Source organism: Mirounga angustirostris, unplaced genomic scaffold, assembly GCF_029215605.1.
Source record: "Mirounga angustirostris isolate CCGP_5_RB_7025 unplaced genomic scaffold, mMirAng1.0.hap1 SCAF_8, whole genome shotgun sequence".
NCBI classification, from domain to species: Eukaryota; Metazoa; Chordata; class Mammalia; order Carnivora; family Phocidae; genus Mirounga; species Mirounga angustirostris.
In genome coordinates this window covers 52,314,157-52,341,955 of record NW_026991716.1, presented here as the reverse complement: position 1 = coordinate 52,341,955, position 27,799 = coordinate 52,314,157, and the positions used below count along the sequence as shown (strand labels likewise).

The window sequence follows — 27,799 nt, the reverse complement described above, 5'->3', positions numbered from 1 at the left end:
GGGTGGCTCAGTTGGTTAAGCGACTGCCTTCAGCTCAGGTCATGATCCCACGGTCCTGGGATCGAGCCCCGCATCGGGCTCCCTGCTCTGCGGGGAGCCTGCTTCTCCCTCTCCCACTCCCCCTGCTTGTGTTCCCTCTCTCGCTGTGTCTCTCTCTGTCAAATAAATAAATAAAATCTTTAAAAAAAAAAAATCCCTGGGTGCCTGGGTGGCTCAGTTGGTTAAGCGACTGCCTTCGGCTCAGGTCATGATCCTGGAGTCCCGGGATTGAGTCCCACATCGGGCTCCCTGCTCGGCAGGGAGCCTGCTTCTCCCTCTGACCCTCCCCCCTCTCATGTGCTCGCTCTCTCTCATTCTCTCTCTCTCAAATAAATAAATAAAATCTTTAAAAAAAAAAAAAAAAAAATCCCTTATCCACTAGTACAATAGGCACCCAAATAAAGATATTCAAATATACTGACAAAAAGTCTCCATAAAGAAGCCTTTTGAAAGCAACAATTTAAAAATGACAACAACCAAAAATCTCAACAACTCCTAAATTAGCTGACCAAAAAAACCCCAAAAACCAAAATTAAAAAAGCCCTCAGTGAATAAATACTAAATAACAGAATAATTATCAAATAATGAAAGAAAAACAAGTAACAGGAGCAAGAACAATGCTTTGCCTACCTTTCTCTCATTTCTTGTTCATTGTACATTCTTTTCCTTCCTTACCTCTGTATTCATACATGTCATTCACTTGCTTCAAATCCTAATTCAGGACTGATGTTCAAGAAACCATCTCTAACACAATCCACTTTAGTAACTTCCTTCAGCAATACTTTCCTTCTCACCACAATGTTTTGCAACTGTTTTCTACTTACTTCTATCACTCAACTCACCTTATTACCAAAGCAGATGAAAATCCTAAAGCAAAAGTATTTTTAAAAAATTAATGTTGGCCCATATAATCAGATATCCATATTTAAAGAAGCCAAATTAATTTGAACCAAATGGAAATGCAAGTGGAAACTTTGTTCATACTATTTTCTCTTTCTCAGTAAATCTTCATAACATCTCAGATTCATTGTACAATTTGAGTAAATTATTCAAAGTTTGAAATTATATATATCTAACTAAACTACAATCATCAATTGGCCTTACACATATGACCTGATCCCAGTTAGCAGTTACCCATCTAGCAAGACCACTTCCCACTGGCTTACTAATCCATCTATCTTTAGTAATTATGTTAAAATAAAAGCCTGTATTTACAGACTTATCTCGAGTTACAATTATACTTCTACAGTTCAGGTTTCCACCACCTATAGGAGAGTCCACAGTCTTTTATCTAATGGTCCCTTGAAATGCAGTCCCCCCAACATGGAACTCCCTTCTTGCTAACTTTACCTGCCAAATGTGACATCCCCACTCAGTGACACATTCAGCAACTAGTGTGTGTGTGTGTGTGTGTGTGTGTGAGTGAGAGAGAGAGAGAGAGAGAGAGTAAGCTTTATTTCTACTCTCAAACTCTTACAACTTTGCATAAAGCCCTACCTCAGAGATGGCAGAAACTGTAATAAACGACCCACCCCCCTACACAACACAGCGAATTTTAATGTCCCACCCCTCTTTGGGGGGAAGGGAGGTTACACTACACACTTTTGGAGATGCCCCAAAAGTTGTCTGGCACTTTGGTACAGAACGGATTTGGTCCGATTTCTTACTGGCTTAGCTTACTGGCTTACTAAAAGGCACATAAAGTTGGTTGCTCAACCCCTCTGGGCTGGGGTGGGGCAGAAGGTAGACAGGGAGGTGGTCTGGGACAGAAGGACAGACCATGGGTGTGGGCGCAAGTTCTGGACGACAGAGGTAGCTGATCCTGGGTGGCTGCTGCGGTGGCTGAGGGCAGCCTGAGTGTTCAGGGTGGGTAGATGCTTCTCTGGTGACCTTCATCTGCCCAGTCCACCAGCTCACTGCTCTGAAACCATAGCTGGATCTCCCTCTGGGCCCCCTCCACAGAGTCGCTGGCATGGATGATGTTCCTGCTGATGTGGAGCTGAAGCCCCCCCGATAGTTCCAGCGGCAGCCTCAGCTGAGTTGGTGTGTCCTACCATGGCCCTTGAGGAGCAGACCACATTGGGGCCTTCCCAGACCATGGCCACCACGGGGCCAGAGGTCACGTAGCTGATGAGGGCTGGGTAGAAGGGCTTCCTCTGCAGGTCATGGTAGTGCTCAGCAAGGGCTCTCTCTGGCGCCTGCGGCATCTTCATCCCCACCAGCTTGAAGCCCCTCCTCTCAAAGCGCTGGATCACATCCCCAACAAGCCGCCGCTGCACCGCATCTGGCTTCACCACAACCAGGGTCCGCTCCCAGGTCCAGGAGGACCCTCCCGAGCTGGGGCATGAGAGCAGGCTCGGGCCCGGGGCCCACAGGCCACTCAGCAGCCCCACACGCCCGAAGAGGCCCCCCATGACCCTCAGCCCGCGGGCAGCTGGCTGAGCGCAGAAAGAGCACGGGCAACTCTTCAGTAACTATTCTTTCTGTCAGCCCCCTCCTCTGTTCTACTACAGAATCCTATGACCATCTCTACCACAGCAATTATCATACTGAATTTGTATATTTGGAGTCTGTAAAATCTTCATAAATAAGGCTTGTGTCTTTTATTGCAGTATCTCCAGAACAACACTTGCCATGGTGACTCAATAAAAATCTGTTGAATAGTCAATGAATGCAAAGTAAATGGAATAAGTATGTATGTATATATACACACACATGCATATTTCTTTGTACTTTTAATGAGAATCAGAGTTTGACTACTATATTATTTAAATATCTGTAACTGGGGGCGCCTGGGTGGCTCAGTCATTAAGCATCTGCCTTCGGCTCAGGTCATGATCCCAGGGTCCTGGGATCGAGCCCCGCGTCGGGCTCCCTGCTCAGCGGGGAGCCTGCTTCTCCCTCCCCCTCTCCCCCTGCTTGTGTTCCCTCTCTCGCTGTGTCTCTGTCTGTCAAAATATGTAAATAAAAACTTTAAAAAAAAAAATCTGTAACTGAAACTATATTTCTGGAAATTAAATAACAGTGATGATAACTGGTTACTACTTCTTTATAGTTATATTATTCTTTCAACCCATAATTTTGATTTAGAAAAATACATGTAAGACAACAAATTTGGTTAGCTACTAAAATAACTGTTAATGTTTCATAACTTGTTAGAAATATACCTCTACCTAAAAAGAAACAAAAAAATTTATTATACTGAAAGCCACTTTTCAAAGCTTTGGCAGAACACCATGTATTCACCAAACATCTAACAGTTGTCAGGTCTTGTGCTAAGTCTCTGAGACCCAAAGTGGAAAAGTAAGTCCCTACATTCAAGTAGCTCAAAATCTAGTCATAAGACACACACGCAAACAAAGATATTACAATTTGATAACAGTTCTAAAGATGGTATGTACAAAGTTCAATGAAGATAGATCACTATTGGTATTCTATTTTAATATAGCAGGGAAAAAATGGAAATTGTAATTATTGAATAAAAAAACAAGTGTAAGACAATAAACTAGAAGCCCTATCTTCTGCTATGATAACCTTTAAGGGTTCTTAACCATTTTTATACCATGGGCTACTTAGGCAAGCCCATGATGAGAAATCTAATTCATAAAATAAATAGTTTCTATTGCAAATTTCAGGTTCCATTAGAATTCTTGGTTTAATTCAGCTTCAAGTTCACTATAAATAGAATAACAGCATATTAACAAATAATCGTATAGTACTGTGCTCTGAGTTATGTGAAGAAATCTGGGAAAAACATGAAATTTTCTAGTTTTCCAGGTATTTATTTGTATGGAGACTTATTCTTCAGTTCATTCCATAAACATTTACTGGGTGCCTACTCTAAGTCAGGCACTGTTCTAGGTGCTTGGACATGCAACAACAAAACAGACAAGATTCCTGCTTTTTTATAGTCTTTGTTCTAACTGTAGGATATAGATTATAAATGAACAAATAAACAATAAATATGAGGTAATGCTAAGGGCCCCATATTATGAGAGTATTATCTGGTAGTAGCAAGTAACTGGTAGCTATACAAGGTGGCACCTCTGCATTATTAATACTATCTACTGGAGAGTGTGTGCTAGTCTGAAAAAAGTTTTAAAAGAAGAGGGAAATAACCAATCCAAACTAATACCTCTGAATAAACATTTTACAGACAGATGGCTACTTTTTACATACACAGAGGCACTGACTTAATACACTGAATTCCTAATAAAAAATAACTAAAAAATAGCATCAGAACCTTAAGTTGCACATTACAGTCACCTTACTACTATTAAAAAATGTTTATGAGAAAACAAGAATTGTACACTATAATACAAAAATTGCTAAACCTTAATACAAGATATCTAGGGACATGCTACTTTAATATTTATACTCTCGATGACAGTTACAAAAACTACTACATACAGTTTTAGGCCATTTTACTGTCAAATTCTCCTCCAACATGAAGTATAACTTTAGATAGAAAAGTATTCAGAGTATTCAACAACAACTAAATAAATGTCTGCAACGAACACAAGCAAGGGAAGATGAGAGAAAGAAATAGACACTAATTAGGCAGTCAATTGACTAGGAACAGAACAACTTAATTTTTAGAAAGGAGTTGGGAGAAGCAATACATAGGTCCACGCAGTACAACAATGTTGCAGCTCCAAAGTGCTGGAGGTACTACTTGTTTCTCAGTTGCCACAAAAGTAATGGCTAAGTACCCATAATTTTTGTTCAGATGCCCAAAGCAACATTATCTCAAATAAGGTACTATGAGGACATATGCATAAAGAGAAAGAAATCAGACATCTGGTCATTTGGAAAGCAACAGTACAGAAGAATTTCCGTTGAAACAGACTATATCATCACAACACATTTCTTGCACTGTCAGGAAATAAACTATTCAACAGACGTGATTGTTCCAAATCGCCCCTGGGTTTTAACACCAAAATCGTTCATCGGAGCACTACAAAAAATGCCTACCATACTTCGTTCAAATTCATTCTCTGTAAACAGTATTTTAAGCCATGAATTTTCTACACTTCTTAAAAGGAGTATTTTTAATAATTGTATGTATCACTTCATAAATAGGTATAGTAATTAAACTGAAAACAATATATTAATAAACTAAGGGATACTAAATGACATTTCCTTGCAAAAATACGTAAGAGAGGATATAATTGAGAAGAACATGAACATTTATTTACAAATACAGACTTTAGAGGCGCCTGGATGCCTCAGTCGGTTAAGCATCTACCTCTGGCACAGGTCATGATCTCAGAGTCCTAGGATCGAACCCCATGGAGCCCTGCATCAAGCCCCGCATCAGGCTCCCTGCTCAGTGGGGAGTCTGCTTCTCCCTCTCTCCCCCTGCTCGTGCTCTCTCTCTTGCTCACTTGCTCACTCTCTCTCTCAAACTAATAAAATCTTTTTAAAAATCACAAATACAGACTCTAACAGAACACAAGACAGACACAGTAAATTATAAGTGTAACTTAAAATCTTCAGTCAAAATAATATATTTGCAGTAATCAATAATAAGCTAATGAAAATATAGACTGCAATATTTTATACAGAAAGGTAAAAATTATTTATTGATTTTCTTTTGTGCTAATTTTTGAGGAAACTACTTTTATATTGCAAAATAAAAAGCCCATTTAAAATTTTTTCAAACACACAGGTTTGAAAACAAATACTTAGGACATTGATACATAGGCCATCCCAGATATACATAAAAGAAGGTGGTCAGTGAACAGGTGCACAAGACAAGCGCCTAGCACTCAAGAGTAAGCTTCCCCTTCTCTCACTTCCCTCTTCCCCTCTTAGTTTACAGCACAAACCAAGCTAAAATGCTAGCTGAACTTCTCTTTCCACTCCAAAACCATGGCCTAACTTTCTCCACAGCTCATAACATTTAACTACTGTGACAGTAATTTTATGTATCAATTTGATTGGGCCACAGGGTGCCCAGACATCTGGTCAAACATTATCCTGGGTGTGTCTGTGAGGGTGTTTCCAGATTAGATTAACATCTGAATTGGTACACTGAATAAAGCAGATTGCCCTCCCCAAGGTCAGTGGTCCTCATCCAATCCTTTGAAGGCCTGAATAAAACAAAAAGGCTGACAGACCCTCCTGTGAGTAAGACAGAATTTCCTCTCACCTGACTATTTTGAGCTGGGACATGGGTTCCCCCTGCCTTCAGACTCAAACTGAAACACTGGTTCTGCCTGTGTCTCCAGCCTGCCAGTCTTCCAACTGCAACTATACTATCAGCTCTACCGTTGTCTCCAGGAGACTGACCACAGATCTGGAGACTTGTCAGCTTCCAAAATCACATGAGCCATTAGATATAATAAATATCTTTTCCTCCTTCCCTCTCTCTCTCCCTCTCTTGATTCTGTTTCTCTGGAGAACCCTAATACATCTGCCTACTTAGTACACCAAATTCCTGCTAAAAAAAAATCAAAAAATATTTTAAAGTAATAATACATAATGATGCCGGTGACAGAGCAAGATTGTCATAAAGCTTGATGACAGTCTAATTTAAAACCTTTTCAAACAGTCCCTTCATATAACATACATCAAAACTTCAAATCTGTGTATAGGTTTTCACCAGGTAAATTTATTCCCTGGTGAATATATACAGAGGATATAATCAGAACTATAATCAAAGATTTATGTGCTCAGGATATTGGTTGCGATAACATTTATGACAGAGTCAAACAGACACAATGAAATGCTCAGTAACAGGGGAATGATTAAACAAATTATAACTTTCAAAGGATATGTTGTCACGCAACTAATCCAGATGATATTTTCAAAAAATTACTCTATAATCTGCAGAAATTAACATAATAAAATGCTAACTTTTAAAATGGGGGGAAAACCCCACAATGATCTAGCTAGCTATCTACACTAGAGAGAAAGGCTAAAGTGTGACAAGTCATTATTTCTGAATGGGGAAACGGCAAGTAAAATTTTCTGTATTTTTCACATTTTTTGTAATCAAAATATGTTACCTTTAAAAGAAAAGAAATATAATAGAGGTCTAAGGAATATTATCCAAAATTGTGTTTAAAGAAAATTATCAAATGATAAATATAAGATTCTATGGATAATTATCAATAAAGATAATTTAACAAACAAATCTATAAAAATTTTAAGAGCTTTTTGTAATATATTATAAAAGAATCTGAACTTTTAAAAAAATATAAAACTAGCAATGTGTTATAAACTGAATTGTTTCCTTCTAAGATTCATGTGTTGAAGCCCTAACAACCAATGTGACTATCTTTGGAGACACGGCATTTGAAAAGGTAATTAAGAGAGACAGGCAAACCAAAAAGCAGACTCTTAACTACAAGGGAACAAACTGATGGCTACCAGAGCGGGAATGGGTGGGGGGATGGGTGAAATAGGAGATGGGAATCAAGGAGTGCACTTGTTGTGATGAGCACAAGGTGATGTATAAAGTGTTGAGTCACTATATTGTACACCTGAGACAAATATTACACTGTATGTTAACTGAAATTTAAATAAAAACTTTAAAAAAATAAAAATAAGGAGGTAATTAAGGTTACATAAAGTCATAAGGGTGGTACTCTAACCCAGTATGACTGGTGTCCTCATAAGAAGAGGAAGAAATATCAGAGAAGTGAACACACAGAGAAAGGGCCACATGAGAACAGAGAGAGAAGGGAGCTATCTGGAAGCCAAGCAAAGAGGCTTCATGAGAAACCAAATCTGCCAACACCTTGATCTGAGACTTCAGGTTTCAGAACTGTGAAAAAATAAGTTCCTGTTGTTTAAGGCGCTCAGTCTGTGGTATTTTGTTATAGGAGCTCTAGCAAACTAAAGAAGACATAATAAAGTGTCATTATAAAATTTAGTTGGGAAATATTCTTTGTTCTATAATTTATCTTTTCTAGGAAGAAGCAAACCAAGACATAAGCATTAAATAACTTGATTCACGGCACAGAAGGGACAAAAAACCATATTTCCAAAATAAAATGTTACTAGCTAGTACCACTACAGAGAAATAAGGAATAGGGAGTGGGAATCTGAGTACTATGAATAGATGGAAAAACAGCTCTCGGGTTTCTAGTGATAAATGGTCTGCCTAAAAATGCTCAATGACAGAATCTGCATAACACAATACATCTAAAATTGTTTTGTTTTCAATATCTCCTAGTCCTGAAAATAACATTATATATGTATGTATGTTATCTCTACACATATCACATTCCTACAGAAATAAAACTCAGAACACAATTTCAGTCCTATAATGACACCTGGCAGTATAACTACAAAGCATTACTCAACATCTTACATTGCTGGTTCAATCTTATCCTTCGAATTACACTTTCTCAATCTTCTGTTTAGCATCTATTAGATTAATACATGAGTTTCTTTTTACCTGAATGAAATTGTAGACACATTTATTCTTTAGAATTTTCAACTACATTTCAGAGGTATATTTTAAAAATAGACCAAGAGACCTTTAGTTTCCAAACCAAATTAAAATTTCAGTTACTGCTCTGATTTTTCAAAATTACCTTGTCTGGATCCATCTTTCCTCTGATAAATTCTTGCTTCCAGAACTGCAATGCCTGTTCCAATGTTAAACCAATGCCCTTCAGGAAGAGGCCATACTGCATCCGGCCTCCATGACGAAGATGGTGATTTTCCCGCAAGGCTTTATGTAACTGACGCATGCAAGGTGGGAAGGATTTGGTAGAAAGCTACAAGAGAAAAGAGTTTTTTGTTATGTGGAAGATTTACCAGGTCGCTCACATTATCTGTTGTAAATCCAATCTAATATGCAAGTTGTAAATTCAGTCTTACTAGAATACAAACAAAATCTATAAGGAGGCATTACCTACTACAATTACAAATTGTTCTCTTAATATGTTTATACTGATTACACGTTGAGATGATAGTATTTTGGATATACTGGGTTGAATAAAATATATTACTAAAATGTATTTCACCTATTTATTTTTAAATTTTAATTAAACTTTTTCTTTTGATTTAACTATAGATTCACATGCAGTTGTAAGAAAATAATACAAAGGGATATCATGTACCCAGGTTCCCCCAGAGGTAATAACCTTGTAAAAATATTATCACAACCAAGAAACTGACACTGATACAATCCACTAGTCTTAGAGCACCTCACCCCCCACTATTCTCTAACACCTGGCAACCACTAATCTGTTCTTCATCTCTATAATTTTGTCAGTTCGAGAGTGTCAGTATAAATTGAATTGTAATGTTTTTTTGTTTTGTTTTGTCTTTTTAAAGATTTTATTTATTTATTTGTCAGAGAGATAGAGAGCACAAGCAGGGGGAGTAGCAGGCAGAGGGAGAGGGAGAAGCAGGCTCCCCGCTGAGCAGGGAGCCCAATGTGGGACTCGATCCCAGGACCCTGGGATCATGACCTGAGTCAAAGGCAGTCACTTAACCAACTGAGCCACCCAGGCGCCCTAGTATATAATGTTTTAAGATTGGCTTTTTTATTCAGCATAATTCCCACAAAATTCATCTAAGTTGTTGCAGGTATCAATCATTCATTCCTTTTTTATTGCTGAATAATATTCCATGGTAGGGATGTACCACAATTTGCTTAGCTATTCACTTGTTAAAGGAGCTGGGCAGGGGCGCCTGGGTGGTCAGTCATTAAGCGTCTGCATTCGGCTCAGGTCATGATCCCAGGGTCCTGGGATCGAGCCCCGCATCGGACTCCTTGCTCAGTGGGAAGCCTGCTTCTCCCTCTGCCACTCCTCTGCTTGTGTTCCCTCTCTCGCTGTCAAATAAATAAATAAAATCTTAAAAAAAAAAAACAAAAACAAAAGGAGCTGGGTTGCTTTGAGCTCGGGGCTATTCCAAATAAATGAATGTACAGGTTTTTGTGTGAATATGAAATTTTCATTTCCCTGGGATAAATGTGCAAAAATACAATTGCTGAATCACAGATGAACTTTTAGAATAATCTAAATACAAAGTAGAACACAAAAATAAGAGAAATGGTTCTCAAAAGGTGAGTTCAAATAAATGTGTTAAAGAAATCAATAGTAAAAAGAAAAACTTTTTCATTTACAGTTTCAGCTGCATTCTCCCCACTTCCTCAGTATCTTTCTCCCAAGACTTAAATTCTCACCCCCTTAAGTATCCCTTGGCAAGTTCAGCTTTGCCAAAGCGGGAACAGGGCTCATTTTGCTTGCCTTTGCTGCCCCCTGTAGAGGACATCCAGTGTCTTTAACCTCACATATAACAACTTCGAAATTCTTCCATCTCCAACCTAGCCCAGTCAGGCCTCTACTGGGCCAGGACTACTGTTTTCATGCCTTCCTTCTTGTTCCTTCATACTATTACGGTGAATTATTTTTCTTAAACTTTGTTCCAATCCAAAAACACCAATGAAATTTAATATCCTTAGTAAGAACAAGCAAGTTTCTGTCAATGTCTGTAACTACTTTTCAACTATATTTAACAGAACAAACAGGTATTGGGTGGTTTGGGAAATAAGAAGATGAATAACATGTAATTTTCCCCTTTAAGTCACTTAAGTGAAATAAAAGGAAACAGTCCCTACTATAGAAGTTAACTCACATAAATCAGTTATAATGGGAGCTTTAGCAAAGGCATAAATCAAGTGCCATGGAAGCACTGTGACAGGGAGGGGTAAAAAAGCCCAGTATGCTATTATACCAATATAAACCCTTTGCTCCAGCCAACTGGATTATTCCATGATCACACAATCATGCTTTATACCTTCTCACTTTTGCCACTCCATCGACCCTGCCTGGGATACAACCCCTCCTATTCCCCATGCCATCTAGTCAAAGCCAAGCCATTTGTCAAGACCCAGTTCAACTTCAGCTTCTTTTGGCGCAATTCCTTGAATACTTTTTACTCATTCAATCACTAAATATCTACTGAACACTACTCTGTGTACAGCTTTGGGAAACTAGCAGTGAACAAAGAACTTACATTCTAATGGGAGAAGATATACAATTAACACAGACATAAATAAAGGTAACATCTAATTCCAAAAGCTCCAGAAATAAATAAGAGTTATGGGATTAAGGATAAATAGGGGAGGAATACTTTAATTTAGGTAGCCAGTAAAGCCTCTCTGAGGTGTTGGCATTGCACGAAGATGTATCTTTTAAGGAGGATCCTAGTCAAATGAGATCCAGGAATACTGTTCCGGGTAAAGGAAACAAAAGCAAAGCCCTTGAGAGGCAATGAACATGGTGTGCTCAAGAGACAGAAAGAAGGTCCAAGTGGCTGGAATATGTGAGCAGACCAGAACAGAGAAGAAGAAGTTAGAATCATGAGTGCACAGGGCATTATAGGCCCTAGTTGTGAGTTTGGGTTTTAGTCTAGATGTGATGGAAACTCAATAGAGGGTATGGATCAGAACAATGACATGATCTGATAAACAAAGAGAACTCTGGCTGTTGTATAGTGAACAGACTATATATAGAGAAGGAAGGAAGATACTCAAAAGAGACTTTAGAAGAAGTCGAAATAATGGAAATGGAAAACATAGGGTCTAGGGTTGGCAACAACGGGATAGAAAAATAGTTGTGGATACTGAACCGACAAAGAATTATAAGACCAGGGTAGGGATGAATTACCAACATGGATACTGCAGAGGCCAGGAACAGTAACAGAGTAGTGCTAGTGCAGGAGACCATGCCAGGGTGCTAGAGTCACCAGTGGATGAAGGCAGGAGGTGGGGGCATCGGCAACAAGGATAACTATCAGGTGGTATAATGGGATTACAGGGCTTTAAAGGAGCTGGAGCTCTGCCAAAGGAATGCAGAGAAATGATTTGGAAATGGTAATATGGACCAAGGAAGACATTCATCTCATACCAAATTAAGATGGGGGAGGGATGGGGGAGGGGGGACAGCCTCTACTTGAGAGGGCCACAAGAGAAACTGTCACTGAGGGAGCCAGATTTCAGTTAGAAGAAAAATCTTAAAAAAAAAAAAAAAAATTTTTTTTTGAAGAAACTGAGGATATCAAGGCATATGCTAATGAATGAGGCACTACAGTTAGGAAGAGGTCAGATAAAGATGTATCTTTATCAATTTAGCACAGGGTCTCACACAGAGACCTACAGATAGGATCATCATAGCAACTTAAGATAATTTATCATTACATTGCTTATTTATTATTTACTATGTTGTCTACCTCCCTCAAGTAAGGTCCATGAAGGTAGAGGAATTTTCTGTTTTATTCACCTCTGTATCCACAGCACAGTGGCTGGTACATAATTGATGGGTTCAATATATATTCAGTAAATGAATTAATGATTATATTTCTATGTCTTCCCACAGTATCCACTGAAGTTACAGTTGCTTATGAATGGGAAAACATCTTGATAGAATTAGGAACAGAATTAACTTCTAACCATTCATATAATATAAACACAAATCCTATGGCAGGGAGAAAGTATTAGAGATAATAACTGTTTGAGAAAAGTAAAGGATGGGGCTTCCTCAAGAACAAATTCAATTCAACTATACAAAGTGGGCAATCCTATTGTTATTTCTAAGCATATTAACTGCAAGTACTTGATTATAATTTTTCCAAACAGGAAGACAACCTATTCATTCTGGTCTCTAAAAACTCCTAGTCTCTCCCTACTCACCTTATTCTTGTTTCTAAGCATTAAAATGTCAGTGTATTTTTAATTTATTGTAAATAATTTGGTAACTGTCTAAACAAAGATTATTTATGGCTGGTGTAGTTTCCCTTTGTGGGACAGAGCAGAAATTCTACAATGCATTAAAAGAGAAACTCTATAAATTATAGTAAAGTATGCTACTCTTTCCTTCTACTACAGAACAACAAAGTGAAGTTGAAATGAGCTGTCCATTAATCTAGTGGCAACACAAGCAAAGAGCCTATACTTAGTGTCATGAAATAAACTATAATCTCCCAAAATTCATATGCTGAAGTCTTAACCCCCATGACCTCAGAACGTGACTGTAGTTGGAGGTGGGGTCTTTAAAGAGGTAATTAAAGTTAAATGAGGTCATAGGGGTGGGGCCCTAGTCCAATGTGACTGGTGTCCTAGGAAGAGGAAGAGACACCAGGGATGCACGAGCATACTGGAAAGACCACGGGAGAACAAAGGAGAAGATGGCCATCTAAAAGCCAAGGAAAGAGGCCTCAGATGTGCCAACACCTTCATGTCAGAATACTAGCCTCCAGACCTGTGTGAAAATAAATTTCTGCTTTCGAAGGCATCAGTCTGTAGTATTTTGTTATGGCAGTCCTAGCAAATTGATACACATAGTATTTTCCATTTCTCCTTTTCTCAATGTGTAAGGTTGGTAGGTAGGTAGGTGGGTAGGTAGATAGGTGGGCATTCATTCATTCATTCACTCACTCACTCATTCAATCAATTTATTTTAAAGTTTATATATTTAGTAATCTCTGCACCCAGTGTGGGGCTTAAACTCATGACCCTGAGATCAAGAGTCACATGCTCTTCCAACTGAGCCAGCCAGGCGCCCCTCAATGTATAAAGTATTTAAATATAAACGCACAAACACTATTTAGCTATCATCAATTAAAATAATTCCCCTTTGAAATAACCGATTAAATTCTGTTTATCAGGGGCACCTGTGTGGCTCGGTCAGTTAAGCATCTGACTCTTGGTTTCAGCTCAGGTCATGATCTCAGGGTCGTGAGATCAAGCCCCCCCATCAGCTCTACACTGGGCTTGGAGAGCCTGCTTCAGATTTTCTCTCTGCCTCTCCCTCTGCCCCTCCCATGCTTCCCCCTCTTAAAAAAAAAAAAAAATCTGTTTATCAGAATACAAATAATTTTCTGATTAAGTTTGGTTTTCCTATGACTAAAAAAAATAAATACATATGTATAGCACATAGGATCTCCTTTAAAAATGGTTAGCAAGCAATGAAATGACAATCTCTCCCATCTTCTCACCCCAAAATAATCTCTGAAGAAAAATCTGTGCTTCCTCATTGACAAAGGTCTAAGTTTTATTAAAAGGATGCAATGCTTACCGAATCAATCTGGTCTAAAGAAATCTTCCCAGCATTCTTCTGTGTGCTGTAATCTTGACCAGTGTAAGAATGACTAAAATAAAAAGAAGAAAACATTAAAATAGGATTTGTACAATATATTTTAATCACTTCAAAGGAAATTTATTCTGATACAGATTAAAATCACAGTAAGACATTTTACATATAAATCTTAGCAGAAACATAGCCAAGTGTTTTAGAGGTATTTAATAGAATATATTTAAATAACTTACCCAAAAATAATACAAAAATATAGTGACTGTCTGGATCTCCTGATTCCCAGCGTAACATTCCATTTCTTAGAAGCATAATGCAAACTGTTGTTAAAGTTCAACTCTCTACTACTGATCCCTTATTAACAGCATAGCAGCACAGCAAAAAATAAACTGGAGCTTAAATGAGGAACCATCACTTACTAGCATAGGTCCTTCAGCAAGTTCTGCAGACTCTCTATATCCCAAGTTCCTTATCTGTCAAATGGAGACAATAATACCTGTTTTGCAGTGTTGACAGGAAGTCTAAACTGAAATAATTTCTTTTTCTTTTTTTTTTAAAGATTTTATTTATTTATATGACAGAGAGAGACAGCGAGAACAGGAACACAAGCAGGGGGAGTGGGAGAGGGAGAAGCAGGCTTCCCGCGGAGCAGGGAGCCCGATGCGGGGCTCGATCCCAGGACCCCGGGATCATGACCTGAGCCGAAGGCAGATGCTTAACGACTGAGCCACCCAGGCGCCCTCTTTTTCTTTTTTAAGATTATTTGGGAGGGGCGCCTGGGTGGCTCAGTCGGTTAAGCGTCTGCCTTCGGCTCAGGTCATGATCCCGGGGTCCTGGGATCGAGCCCCGCATCGGGCTCCCTGCTCCGCGGGAAGCCTGCTTCTCCCTCTCCCACTCCCCCTGCTTGTGTTCCCTCTCTCGCTGTGTCTCTCTCTTTCAAATAAATAAATAAAATCTTAAAAAAAAAAAAAAAAAAGATTATTTGGGAGAGAGCGAGCACATGTGCACACAGGGGAGGGGCAGAAGGAGAAAGTGAATCTCAAGCAGACTCTGCCCTGAGCACAGAGCCCAACTCAGGGCTGGATCTCATGACCCTGAGATCATGATCCGAGCCAAAATCAAGAGTCCAACGTTTAACCAAGTGCGCCATCCAGGCACCCCGAACTAATTTCTGTTCAATGACCTGACATGTGGTAATCACTGTTTATTTAAACAAGTAATATCTGAATAGCACTTTACAAGGGTAAAGAGTCCTTATCTATATCCTCTAATTACATCCTCATGACAACCCTGAGAGAGTTTTTATTTTACATTTGACAAATGAGGAAATGGGGGCTCAGAGGAGTTAGAAACTTGTTAGATCAGAAAGCAAGTCAGCAGCGCAGTAGGAACTCAAACTTTTAATTCTCCCTTCCCTGTTGCTTCACTATACCATGCCATCCTCTTCCCTCAATACATTTCCTGCATTATTTACAAGTTAGGAAATACAAGGTGGTATATACTATCTAAAGCCATCTACCATTGTAAATTATCAGTTCCTTGACAAAATGCCCAACTCCATCAACCCTGATTCAGATGCAGACATTCAGGTATGACATAACGAAAAACAGCTGCTAGATTACATAGAAAACCACAATCAAACCAAGGTTTATGCAGATCCACAACTAAAGGAAAATTCTGGAGTAAAGCATCATTACCATCATAAAGAATTCCAGACTCTCTGCTTAATACCTGCTCAGTACAGATTCTTGCTGAACAATACACACACTCAAGATGCTCTTTAGAAAGGCTACAGTTCTTGCAATCAGTCCATCTGCTGATTAAACAATGGGTATGAATTATGAAGCAAAACTAGAGTATATCTTGGGATGCTGCAGCCACTGGTTAGGAGATTGTTCAAAATGTAGATTTTTCCCTCCCGAGAGTCCTCCCTCCATGGGCTAAGAATGGCCCGAGAATTACTCTGAGAGCATGATGAACAGAACGCCAAAGAGTAGTAACAGAATGATCCTACGCCCCAAAACATATCTTCTTGCCTTTGCTTTTCTCCCTTCACATACTTCTGACATATTTCTGACAATTAATGTATCACTGGATTCCATCCATTCTGTTTATCATAGTAGCAGCATGGCATACAAAACTCATGCTAAATTAAGCCAACAGTTGTCATTTAGTCTAAGTATTTTGCATTTTAATATAGAGTCTAACCAGAGACTTGTTTCAGCAGAATCCCTAGAACAAAGACATCTTACAGTAGAGCAAAGAGGCAGCATGAGACAATGAAAATAGCAGTAGGCTAGAATCTGAAGATCCATTCTTGTTTTTGTTTTTGAATCACTGGTTTGGCAAACTGAGGCAAGTCATTTACCTGTCCTGATTTGCACTAGCCTCATTTGTAAACTGGAATTAATGATGCCAGCCCTGCCTAACTGACAGAAATGCTGGAGAAATGAAACGATACATCCAAAGTGCTAAAGAAAATCAGTAAATCATATCCCAGTCCACAGAGCAACTGTAGTCTTGGCCAGGAAGTACAAAAAAGACAGGACGGGAAACGAGGCAGCAAGATCCTGTGGAGGAGCCATCACCGCTGTGAAGGACTAGGCCACTCTGCTGACCCTCTGCTGACCCAGCTTCTCGGGCTACAGATTGATCACAATCATCTAAAGGTATTGTTTAGATCAAAAAGGTTAGCAAATACAAATGTCCTCTATAAATAGTAACAGGATGTACAAACATGAGTATAGTTATTGAGTACACAGAGCCAAATGATATACTATACCACAGGAAAGGTTTTCTCGGTCCAGATTGTTGCAGGACACTTAAGTACAAAGAGAAGACATTTAAGAGGACACATACACTTGCCTGAATGGCACTATAAAATGCCCGTCCCTCAATACTTTGATGGGCTATGCAGAAGAGCTAAATTCCAAGTGGGGGGAGTGGTTAAAGAGAATGGTAGCGATGATTAATGCAAAGGCCTACTGTAGGATATAAATAACTAGACAGAATATAAGGAAACTGTATATAGACAATCATACTTCTAAAAATATTATTAATAGAGAGATGGCCACCAGCCAACCCAGTAAGGGCAAGCATGAAACCCATGGGAGGAAAAATGATGCAAATGAAGATGTTAAGCATCAGAATTAGGACTGAGATTTCTCCTCTGCTCATTCATGACCAGAAGGGGCAACCTATGTCTCGGTTAGGGAGTTGGTACATCACAGCTATTTAATACATGTTTGAACTAGGAGTGGATAGATGAAACTGAGGTGGCAGGAATTCTCAGATACAATACAAAGAAGGCAAATCATGAGAAGCATTGTATTCAACACCATGTAAGCAATAAAGAATTATGAAAAGATTTTAGGCAAGAATTTACATAAGTATTTACACTTGAGAAAGCAAGCAGTGTGGAGAATGACTAAAAAGGGTAGGGACTAGGCAAGAGCAAGTCAGTCGGAAGAATATTGCAATATTACAGGCAAGAAAGGATGAGAGGCTGAAGTAAAGGAGTGGCAACAGGTGGAGAAAGGAAGGCAAAGAAAGAAGAAAAAGAAACAAATAATGCCACCGTAACGAATAAAAATCCTTAAGAACAATTCACATTAGCCCATGAAACTGGATCTTTGGCTTTTACTTGAAGTGTCAAGGGACATTACTAAAGGAGACTCCTCTAAGGTCCCCAGGAAAGGTGAGGCACCTTTCTACCACATTCAATGCTCATGTCAGCTTTATATCATCCTACTTCCAAATGAATGCAGCTGCTACACGAATGAACAAAAATATAAATAATGAACTGTCAAAATATATTCTTATTTTCATGATTTAAAAAAATAGATCAATTTTATGAACACTTTTCAATCACTGTATTGGGGAAACACAGGAATAATAATTTTTAACAACAAAAACAATTTCCAATTGGTTTGAGGTACGTGCACGCAGACGCGCGCACACACACACAACAGAAAATTTTCTATTTTAAATAATCACGGCTTTATTGTGAGAAACACTCACTGTCACTTATGTACAATTTTCAACAAAGGGGATTAAGTAGGCATGAAAGCTTTCCTGTTTCTAAGCTTTCATAAAAGAATAAATTAAGATGTACCACAAATACCTTTTTTTTTCAATACAGCCAACCAAAACATTTTAATGGGCCACAAAATTCAAATTATGTCACTAGTAACTATTTTGTGAAATATAAAGAAGAACTTCTGATCAGAGAATCTTGAAAAATCAAGATTTGACTTAATTCTTGGTGGTAAGGGAGTAGGAATTGCAGTGATTTCCCTGCATCTTCCATGTATAATTTATCTTTTATTTGCTACAGTATCAAATCAAAGACACTAAGGGTGAAATGTTACAGTTTTCTCAAGTCACCAAAAAGCCAGTAGTGAAAACAATAAAGATGTGATTCAATGAGTATTCAGTTACGTTAGAACACTATCTGAACACATTCAGTTGTATAAGGATAGAGTGCACTTCTCCTGAAATGTAACAATTACTACACTATACTTGCAAAATAAACTTTACTACCCAGCAGAACCACGTGAACGGATAAAACCCAATGACAAAGTTTAGTTTTTATCAGACTCTCTGTAACAGACTTCTTCCACATCCCAGTCGTTGTCCTCATCGAGTTCTAATTACCAAAAATGAAACAAAAACTCAAAACAAACAAAAAAACCCCCAAAACTTTTAAGAGTCCCTTTAGCCACTCAATCATTTATTAAGGATTTCTGTGACCGAGGAAGAGTCAAAAGGTAGTAAAGGATCCAGAGATGATCTAGAAAGTACAATGTGATGAGTGCCACAACACGCTCAAAACAGATGTTCCTGAAGCCTGCAGAAAACAGGTCTCTTGTAAAAGAAGGGTAGGAAGAGAAATAAGCAGTGTGCAGCAGGTAAAGCTTCTTGAGCAATGAAATGACACTGACAGAGTTCTGTGCATTGGAAACACAGACCTGAGCAACCAGGAGGGAAGGCTGAGATGAGAGGAAGACAATCGTGAGAATGAGACATTGCAGAATAAGTGGGAGAGCAGGAAATTATAGTCAGAAAATAATTTGAGGGGCACCTGGGTGGCTCAGTTGGTTAAGCATCTGCCTTCAGCTCAGGTCATGATCCCAGAGTCCTGGGATCGAGTCCCAAATAGGGCTCCTTGCTCAGCACGGAGCCTGCCTCTCCCTCTGCCTGCCACTCCCCCTGCTTGTGCTGCTTGCTCTCGTGCTCTCTCTGACAAATAAATAAAATCTTTAAAAAAAATAGTAATTTGAGTTTGGAGACTTAGAAGTAGGATGTCATGACCACAGAAAAGGCAAAGGCCTAGTCGTTTTAGTATTTTTATCATTTGCATGCAGTTTAACATTTTATATGCATTAAACCATCCTTAAATTTTGACCAAGTTCATAGATGTATGTGATGTGAATTTATTAAGGTTCTTGGAGGGTTTTAAAAGCAAGCATGTGATAAGGAGGTGGCATTTTGGACTAAAAAGAAAGTCTATTTTTCTCAGGATCTGGAGGGTGAGTCGATGGGCAAGCAGAAAGAGATAAGTAAAGCCAAGGAAATTTCTAAAACACAGTTTATAGATGAGGAAGTTGGGTCATGTGGTAGAAAAGACAAGCAGAGGCAAAGCAGGAAAAAAAACCTGAAATTGGGTAGGTAGGTCCTATAATGTAGGTCTCTGAACAAAAACCATTACAAATAAAAGCAAACTTTAAATCTTATCTCTGTTTCTAATAACGTAGTGCTAAATCACCGCTGTAATGAAAATTCGAGGCTTTGTCAAGTTTAAACCTTTAAAAACCTAAACACTCGCAAATTAGTGTTTTTCTAAGAAAAGAGAATTTTACAATTGTGTATAACAATCCCCTTACTTACACAAAAGTGATTGTCCTTATTTCTTTGTTTGGTTTGAGGTGATGGTGTTATTTCATCTCTATAATAAGAGAACTAATGGTACACAAAATATACAAAAGCATCTTCTTACTGTATCATTTGTTCAATAAATTTACATGCAACTTTTTTTTTAAAGATTTTATTTATTTAAGAGATGGAGAGGGAGAGAGAGGAGGGAGGGACACAGGGAGAGGGACAAGCAGACTCCACGCTGAGCATAAGCCTGATGTGAGGCTCAATGCCATGACCCTTAGATCATGACCTGAGCTCAAATCAAGAGTCAAATGCTTAACCAACTGAGCCACCCACGCACCCCACATGCAACTTAATTAAAACTCAGTCACATTTGAGGAACTTTCCCCCCCCACATTACCTTGCTCATTAAACAGTAAGAGGTAAGCACAGTTAGTTTTCCAATACAGATAAAAATCAGAGTAAATAGAAAATTATAAAGCTAACAGTTTCAAATAAATTAAAACCTGAAAAGTTGAAAAGTAAGCCTTTCAAAATATCCGTAATACATATTTATGCAACCAAATTTAAAATGATCCTATTTTAAATCAAATTCAATCAATCCAATGGTGGGGGGGTGTGGTGGAGGGATAACTGAGACAGGAAGGTATAATTAATCACACCAACACAGAACTGGAGTTTTCCCAAAACACTACTACACAACATCTAATTTACAGAATAAAAATACAGTGGATATACATATAGCTAAATCTGAAACACATACATCTGCATACATCTGATCTGTGAATCACAACTGAAAGGCAGAAACAACAGAAATTTAAGTCCTGTTCAATGCATCACAAATATCAATATGAGCACTTAGATACTCAACAGGGAACTGTTTTTGAGTGCTGAAACTGAGAGCTGAAAACAAAAAGAAAAAATTACATGAAAGTGGATTTGTGAGTCTCACTACAAGATTAGCTGGTTAAGAAAGAAAAAAAAAGGGGGGGAATCGGAGGGGTAGACGAACCATGAGAGACGATGGACTCTGAAAAACAAACTGAGGGTTCTACAGGAGAGGGGGGTGGGAGGATGGGTTAGCCTGGTGGTGGGTATTGAGGAGGGCACATTCTGCATGGAGCACTGGGTGTTATGCACAAACCATGAATCATGGAACACTTCATCTAAAACTAATGATGTAATGTATGGGGATTAACATAAGAATTAAAAAAATGGTTGAAAAAAAAAACCAGTCTTTTCATGCTCTGGTGTTGATCGTTAGGATAAGACGGATCATCACACCTTGGCTCCAAAAGTGGTATTCACGAGCTCCACTACTGAAACATAAATGCCACAGGGGATAACTGACAAAATGAGAGGTCAAAAGTCAGCTTTTCCTGGGTGATCACTTCTCCAATCATTTTCTCCTTTTCTGACCAGGGATGAAAACTTGAGGGCGTAAACAAGGAGTCACAGAATAGTTACAACGCTTTAGGAATTAGCTCCAGCTCCTCTGCATTTGCATACATTTTCCAGGTCCAATTTGTCCAAGCCAAACATGCAGGCAGAACAGAATAATAAGGGAGGAAGCAGAGTAGAGTGATGAAGATCACAGGTTTCAGAATCCACTAGTCATGGGCTTGCATACACTCACTATCTGTGTGACTTGGTAAACACCTTTTATTCTCTTTGTTTCCTCACTGGTAAGGTAAACAGAGATCATAAAAGGGATCACAAAAGTACCTTTTTAAAAGGGCTTTTGTGAGGATCAAATGAGATATCTTTAAACGAGTTTATCACAACATTTTTCACTCAAATTGTTATCATTATTGTCACGATCATCCAGGCCTAAATTTATTATATTTAAACATTTTGATTATTGGTTTTTCTCTATTCTTAACATTCACCAGTTTCTTCCCTTGAATATTGGAAGAAAATACACTTCTTTCCTACCTTCTTTATACTATCATATAAAATATTTAATCTTGAAGTAGGAGAATTTATTTTATTTTTTAAAGATTTTATTTATTTGACAGAGAGAGACACAGCGAGAGAGGGAACACAAGCAGGGGGAGTGGGAGAGGGAGAAGCAGGCTTCCCACTGAGCAGGGAGCCCGATGCGGGGCTCAATCCCAGGACCCTGGGACCATGACCTGAGCCCAAGGCAGACACTTAACAACTGAGCCACCCAGGCGCCCAAAGTAGGAGAATTTAGATGTCCCTAAATAACCTCATGATCTGGAAAGTTTTGTCTACATTTACACTCTTAGAAAGTTTTCGAAGTGTAAAAATTCAACCTTGAACAATGGAGATTTCAATGGAATCCAATCTTGTAGAGCTACACTGTCCAATATAGTAGCCATTTGCCAAATGTAACTACTAAGCACTTGAAATGTAGCTTAGTCTGAATTAAGAGGTTAAATAAACATAAAGTATGCATGGGTTTCAAAGACTTAGTATGAAAAAATAATGTAAAACATTTCATTAAAAACTTTTCATATTAATTACATGTTGAAATGGTATTTTGGATATGAGTTAAGTAAGATATTATTAAAATTAATTTCACTTAGGTATTTTAAAATTTGGGAATGCCTAGGTGGTTCAGCTGCTTAAGCATCCAACTCTTGATTTCAGCTCAGGTCATGATCTCAGGGTCTTGAGATCGAGCCCTGTATCAGGCTCCATACTGGGCCTGGAGCCTGCTTAAAATTCTCTCTCTCTCCCTCTCTCTCTGCCCTCCCTAATAAATACATAAATACATACATATATACATAAAATCACATATGAAGCTTACATTTGGTTCATGTGGCCCTCATGTTTTTACTGGATAGTACTGTGACACAGTGAGGAGGAGGGCATAACAACATGAGGCAATCAAATGATTCTCTTGGGGACTAGGCATACCTGTATAATAACCAACTGACTTACCGTGACTTCAAGTTAAGATTGGTCTCTGCTTGTCATAAGCAGAATATAAACTGCAATTGGGCCCACTAACGGAAGCGCCTCAAGTCTATTGCAAATGTTTGTTTTCACATTTCACTTAGGAATCAGGTTTTTAAACTTCAGCCACAGTTTGCCACCTATAATATTAGGAAGGCAATCTTGAATTCTGATTAGTTTGGAGGTAACCTGAAACGTTACCTTGGGGAAGAATAACAACAACAACAAAAACCTGTGACACATTTCTATTTGGGAGTTTTGGGGGCTGCCTGCCCACTTCCACACCTAATTATAATTGTGCATTCTCCTCTCATTTGTAGAAGCCACGCATGATAGGTGGGACAGGAATATGGATGATGGGAGAACCCTGGGCCAGACTGGAGAGAACTCCTCTCCCGTCCTCAAGGAATGTCTCTCTGCCCTCCTTCCCCAACAACAGACGAAGACTCAGAGGGTCAGAAAACAACAGCATCTCCCTCTCCCACTCCCCCTGCTTGTGCTCCCTCTCTCGCTGTGTCTCTCTCTGTCAAATAAATAAAATCTTTAAAAAATAAAATAAATTCTCCTACTTCAAGATTTCCTTTCTTTGTCAAGCAGTTCCCAGTACTCTTGAACCCAAAGAGGTTAACACTATTTACTTCCTTCTATCTGGCAGCCTGTAGTTTATCCTATCTTAAAAACTGGTATAAAATAAAAAAGCAGTGAAGAATGCATCACAAGTAATCAAAACTGATCTCTGCATCAAGGAAACATATTTATTTGAACCATTAAGAAGCTAATACATCTTTCAAAATGAACTATAATCTCCTACATCATTCTATAAAAGCATACCAAGTTCCAATACAACCTTTTCACATAAAGCCAGATGTGATCATGGCACAAATGGAAAAACAATTTCAGGGAAGAGGAAACAAAGGTTCTGTGTATTACCCATATATCCACTTTTGCAATCACAATTTTACCCACTTTGGACGTTGAAAAAAAATAGTCTGCCCACATAAGCTAGGCTATTCAGACATTTAGAAAGCACAGTCCCTATAGTTTGAATTTGCTGGGTGGGGAAGATATCAAGGAAGATGAAGTTACAATCTATCATTTCCTGCTGTGAAGGCGATCAAAGGAAAATTCACTCAACAGCTGTCACCACTGAAATTGAAATGAGTTTCGTTTTACAAGCTAAATCCCTAGTAAATGGTATCCAACTTGTATTAGCCCAGGTGATTTTCCCTGCAGTTATTCCAAATGAGAACACAATCAATAAAATTCTGTATAAATTGAATGTAAATTATTGTTCCACAGGCATGAAGTTTACTCAATTTTACATTTTAAAAACTCCCAAAAAAACTACCAGCAGACAATACACGGTGTAATGATCTATATTTCTCTACAACTGAGAGAATCTCTGATTCCGAGAGACTCACATATCCAATAAAAATCAGAATCATACGGGTTCCTAAAATGGGTAAGAACTATACACAACACAACTTCTACTTTCATTTAGGTTGGCTTCATCCTTCCGTATTTTCCTATTTATTCCAATTTCTAAGCTGCAATAATCCAATTAACTGCAAAACAGCTGAAAGCTGCATCTCATTTCTCTATCAAAAATATCTCTACCTTACAAAAGTCAAAAGTCATTATACCCTAAAGACTATACCCTTAAAATGAGTGCATTTCACTGTATATAAATTACACCTCAATAAAACTGATTTAAAAAGTAAAACACATACAGCCTTATAAGATACAAACTATAGCCCCATACAGGTATTTTCAATATACACATTTTTTAAGCAGGGGTGAGGGACAGAGGGAGAGGGGGAGAGAGGGAGAGAATCTCAAGCAGACTCCACACTGAGCACGGAGCCCAATGTGGGGCTCGATCTCACAACCCTGAGATCATGACCTGAGCCAAAATCAAGAGTCAGAGGCTTAACCTACTGAGCCACCCAGGCGCCCCTCAATATACACATCTAAAGCCCCCAACGATATCTCTATTTTCATAAGTAAATTTTTTATATTCCTTTACATTCTTAGTGTATATTCTGGTAGTATAATGATCCCCTAAAGAGAAGCTGTTCTGATTTGGTGTTGACCTAGAATAGTCCAATGATCACAATAAAGAAAGGTTGCCTGAGAGAGTGGTAATGAAAAACTGAGGGATGGGAGGACCATGGAATAAAGTTCCAATGTCCAGCAGAATTAACACATTAAATAAATACATTAAATTAGTACATTAAATGGAGAAGATGGATATCTTCCCATTCCCTCACAAATAATTTACAGAGTATAGAATGCTTCTGAGGTTGGCTGTCACAAGTTTATGGCATTCTAGGGTTACCTCTCATATCTGTTTCCTTTTTTTTTTTTAAAGATTTTATTTATTTATTTGAGAGAGAATGAGAGACAGAGAGCATGAGAGGGAAGAGGATCAGATGGAGAAGCAGACCCCCCGCTGAGCAGGGAGCCCGATGTGGGACTCGATCCCGGGACTCCAGGATCATGACCTGAGCTGAAGGCAGTCGCCCAACCAACTGAGCCACCCAGGCGCCCCTCGTATCTGTTTCCTAATAACAGTCGAGAACCAGGGACACAAGGCTTGGGGGGTTCTGGGAGGAACTGGAGAAAGATGAGATGAAGGGGGCAGCTAATGAAGACTTAAACTAAAAGTCACAGTCCAGAAGTCACATGCTTTCCCTATACCCTTCCTTGGTTTTGAACAGCCATTTATACTGGTTCATAAAATTTAAAGCTTTCGTTTCATAGATAAAAATAGAAAGGTACATAATAGTTTTGGTTTCATTTTGTTTCATTTTTTAAATACACATTTTCAAAATCTGAATTTACTGGGGAGAAAAAAGAGATTCCTCTTCTGAGGTCACGTTGAGGAACAGAAAGTACTCTCAGTCCTCCATGATTAGTTCCTGATTTCATGAGAGTTCCAAATCCCCAAAGGACAAAAGCAGCCCTGAATTTCTGCAAAGGAAGAGTCTTTACCAGAATTCTTCCTTGGAAATGAGAGAAAAGCCACCAGCTTTTTGTCTCAACTACTATCTCATTCAGTCTCAACATTTAGTAGTGTTAAAAATAAGACAACAGGCCCAAAATGGAGTCACTTACACTAAGCCCCACAACAGGAAACTAAGACTTAATTACAGTTTCAGCTCTTCCAGAAATGGAATCTTAAAACCGGTCAGTCAGGAATCACCTAATCAGCACTAGTTAGGTAATCCGCCTGATAAACGCCTGCCATGCCCTAAAGGAAAGTGACCTTGCAATAATCAAGCCTCATTTTATCTAGTATAATTTCCTTGTTCCTACTCCCTTTTGCATATAGAGGTCTTTCGTTCTGTACAGCTTCTCGAAGCTCGTTTCTATCTGTTGGATTGGATGCTGCCTAATTCACGAATCACTGAAAAAGCCAGTAAGTTCTTTAAAATTTATTCAGTTGAATTTTTTTAACAGTAGCTTTAAAAAACTAAATGAGAGGTAAAATTTTAAAACCTGAAAGTGTTTTCTCCCATTGATTCACTCATTCAAGTGTTTACTGAGGTCTTCTTTTGCCCGCCATTGTTCTAAGTGATGGAAAGATAACAGAAAACAAGGTAGACAAATTTCTTGCTCTCATGGAGCTTATGCTGCAGACAAATAAACATTAAACAAACAAATAAAAATGATCATTTCAGCTAGTGATGTTTCTGTGAAGAAAAAAGACTAAGGCAGTATCATAAAGCACTGGGGGGAGGGGCTTTAAATCAGGTGGTTAGGAGCAGACCTCTAGAAAATCTGAGAAGACATGCTCTTACACTCATTTGATGGATGTCCTCAGAAGCCTCCTTTAGATTGTACGTATGCAGTATGTCACAGACCAAGGTAGCTCAATTAAAATGGAGCACTGGGTGTTATACGCAAACAATGAATCATGGAACACTACATCACGAACTAATGATGTAATGTATGGTGATTAACATAAACAATTTTTAAAAAAGCTTTTTTTTATTCACTTTGTATTATCTTCTATGGAACTACTTCCTAAATAATAGTTATAAAACAACTGAGAGGGCATTAAACCTCTAGTGAGTCTCAGCAATCTTTCCTCACCCCAGTTTATCAAATTTTGTTTTGTAAATAAAACGGGATGGACCAGCACTGGTACAGAATACGTCCATCATTACAGAAAGTATGGCACTAAACAAATTACTTTTCAGCTGCTAATATATTACAGTTGCTACCACAATGCTTTCTTGGTCTTTTTAAGAAAGTTATTTCACATAGCATCATCATCGTTTTGTACTTTGTTAGCACTTTATGCCTAACACAGTGTAAAATAACTAATTTTCTTTATTACTTAACTGGAGGACAATCAATGTTTTAAAGAAACCCACTAAGTGAAGAATAGGAAACTTAATAAATGCAGATAATAAAACTACTTGAAAAGCATAAGTAATCAAAATTTTGCTTTCCAGGAAGACTACCAGCATTCACAATTCAGAAATCCCTAAGGAACTATGGAGTCAGATGGTTAACAGAAACCTAAAACCTCTAGTTATAGATAAGCTGCAAGAATACTCTGCAAGGCTTACTTCCATGACACTATGTACTCCCACAGAATCCGTTACTCTACTGTGCTAACAATCATTATGATTTATTGTAATTATTTTAGTTAAAATTCTTTAACTGTTTTCTGATCAACATTAAGCCCTATAAGAACAGAAGTAAATATGTATCCTTAGAACCCAGCACTATGTCTTACACTGAGAAGTTCCCTTAAAATATGTCAGATACAGGCTTCTATTCAGTTTTTCTTTAGTGTTTAAAATAAGATTGAGTTATAAAATCAAATTAAAGAAACAGTCCAGATGTGTACATAAAATGAAAAGTTATACTACTTTTTAAAG

General features: G+C 38.4%; 1 protein-coding gene and 1 pseudogene across 3 annotated transcripts in view; both read right to left on the bottom strand.

Annotated features, from left to right (window-relative positions):
• PRIM2 (DNA primase subunit 2) overlaps positions 1-27,799 on the bottom strand; it is a 329,039-nt gene that overhangs the window by 102,689 nt on the left and 198,551 nt on the right. For all 3 annotated transcript variants that reach the window (XM_064597736.1, XM_064597737.1, XM_064597738.1), the window contains 2 exons: positions 14,085-14,157; positions 8,589-8,774 (listed from right to left, as the gene is read on the bottom strand). In XM_064597736.1, coding sequence (XP_064453806.1) covers positions 8,589-8,774; positions 14,085-14,157 — 259 coding nt within the window. The remainder of the gene's footprint in view (positions 1-8,588; positions 8,775-14,084; positions 14,158-27,799) is intronic.
• On the bottom strand, positions 423-2,951 carry LOC123840929 (nucleoside diphosphate kinase, mitochondrial-like; annotated as a pseudogene).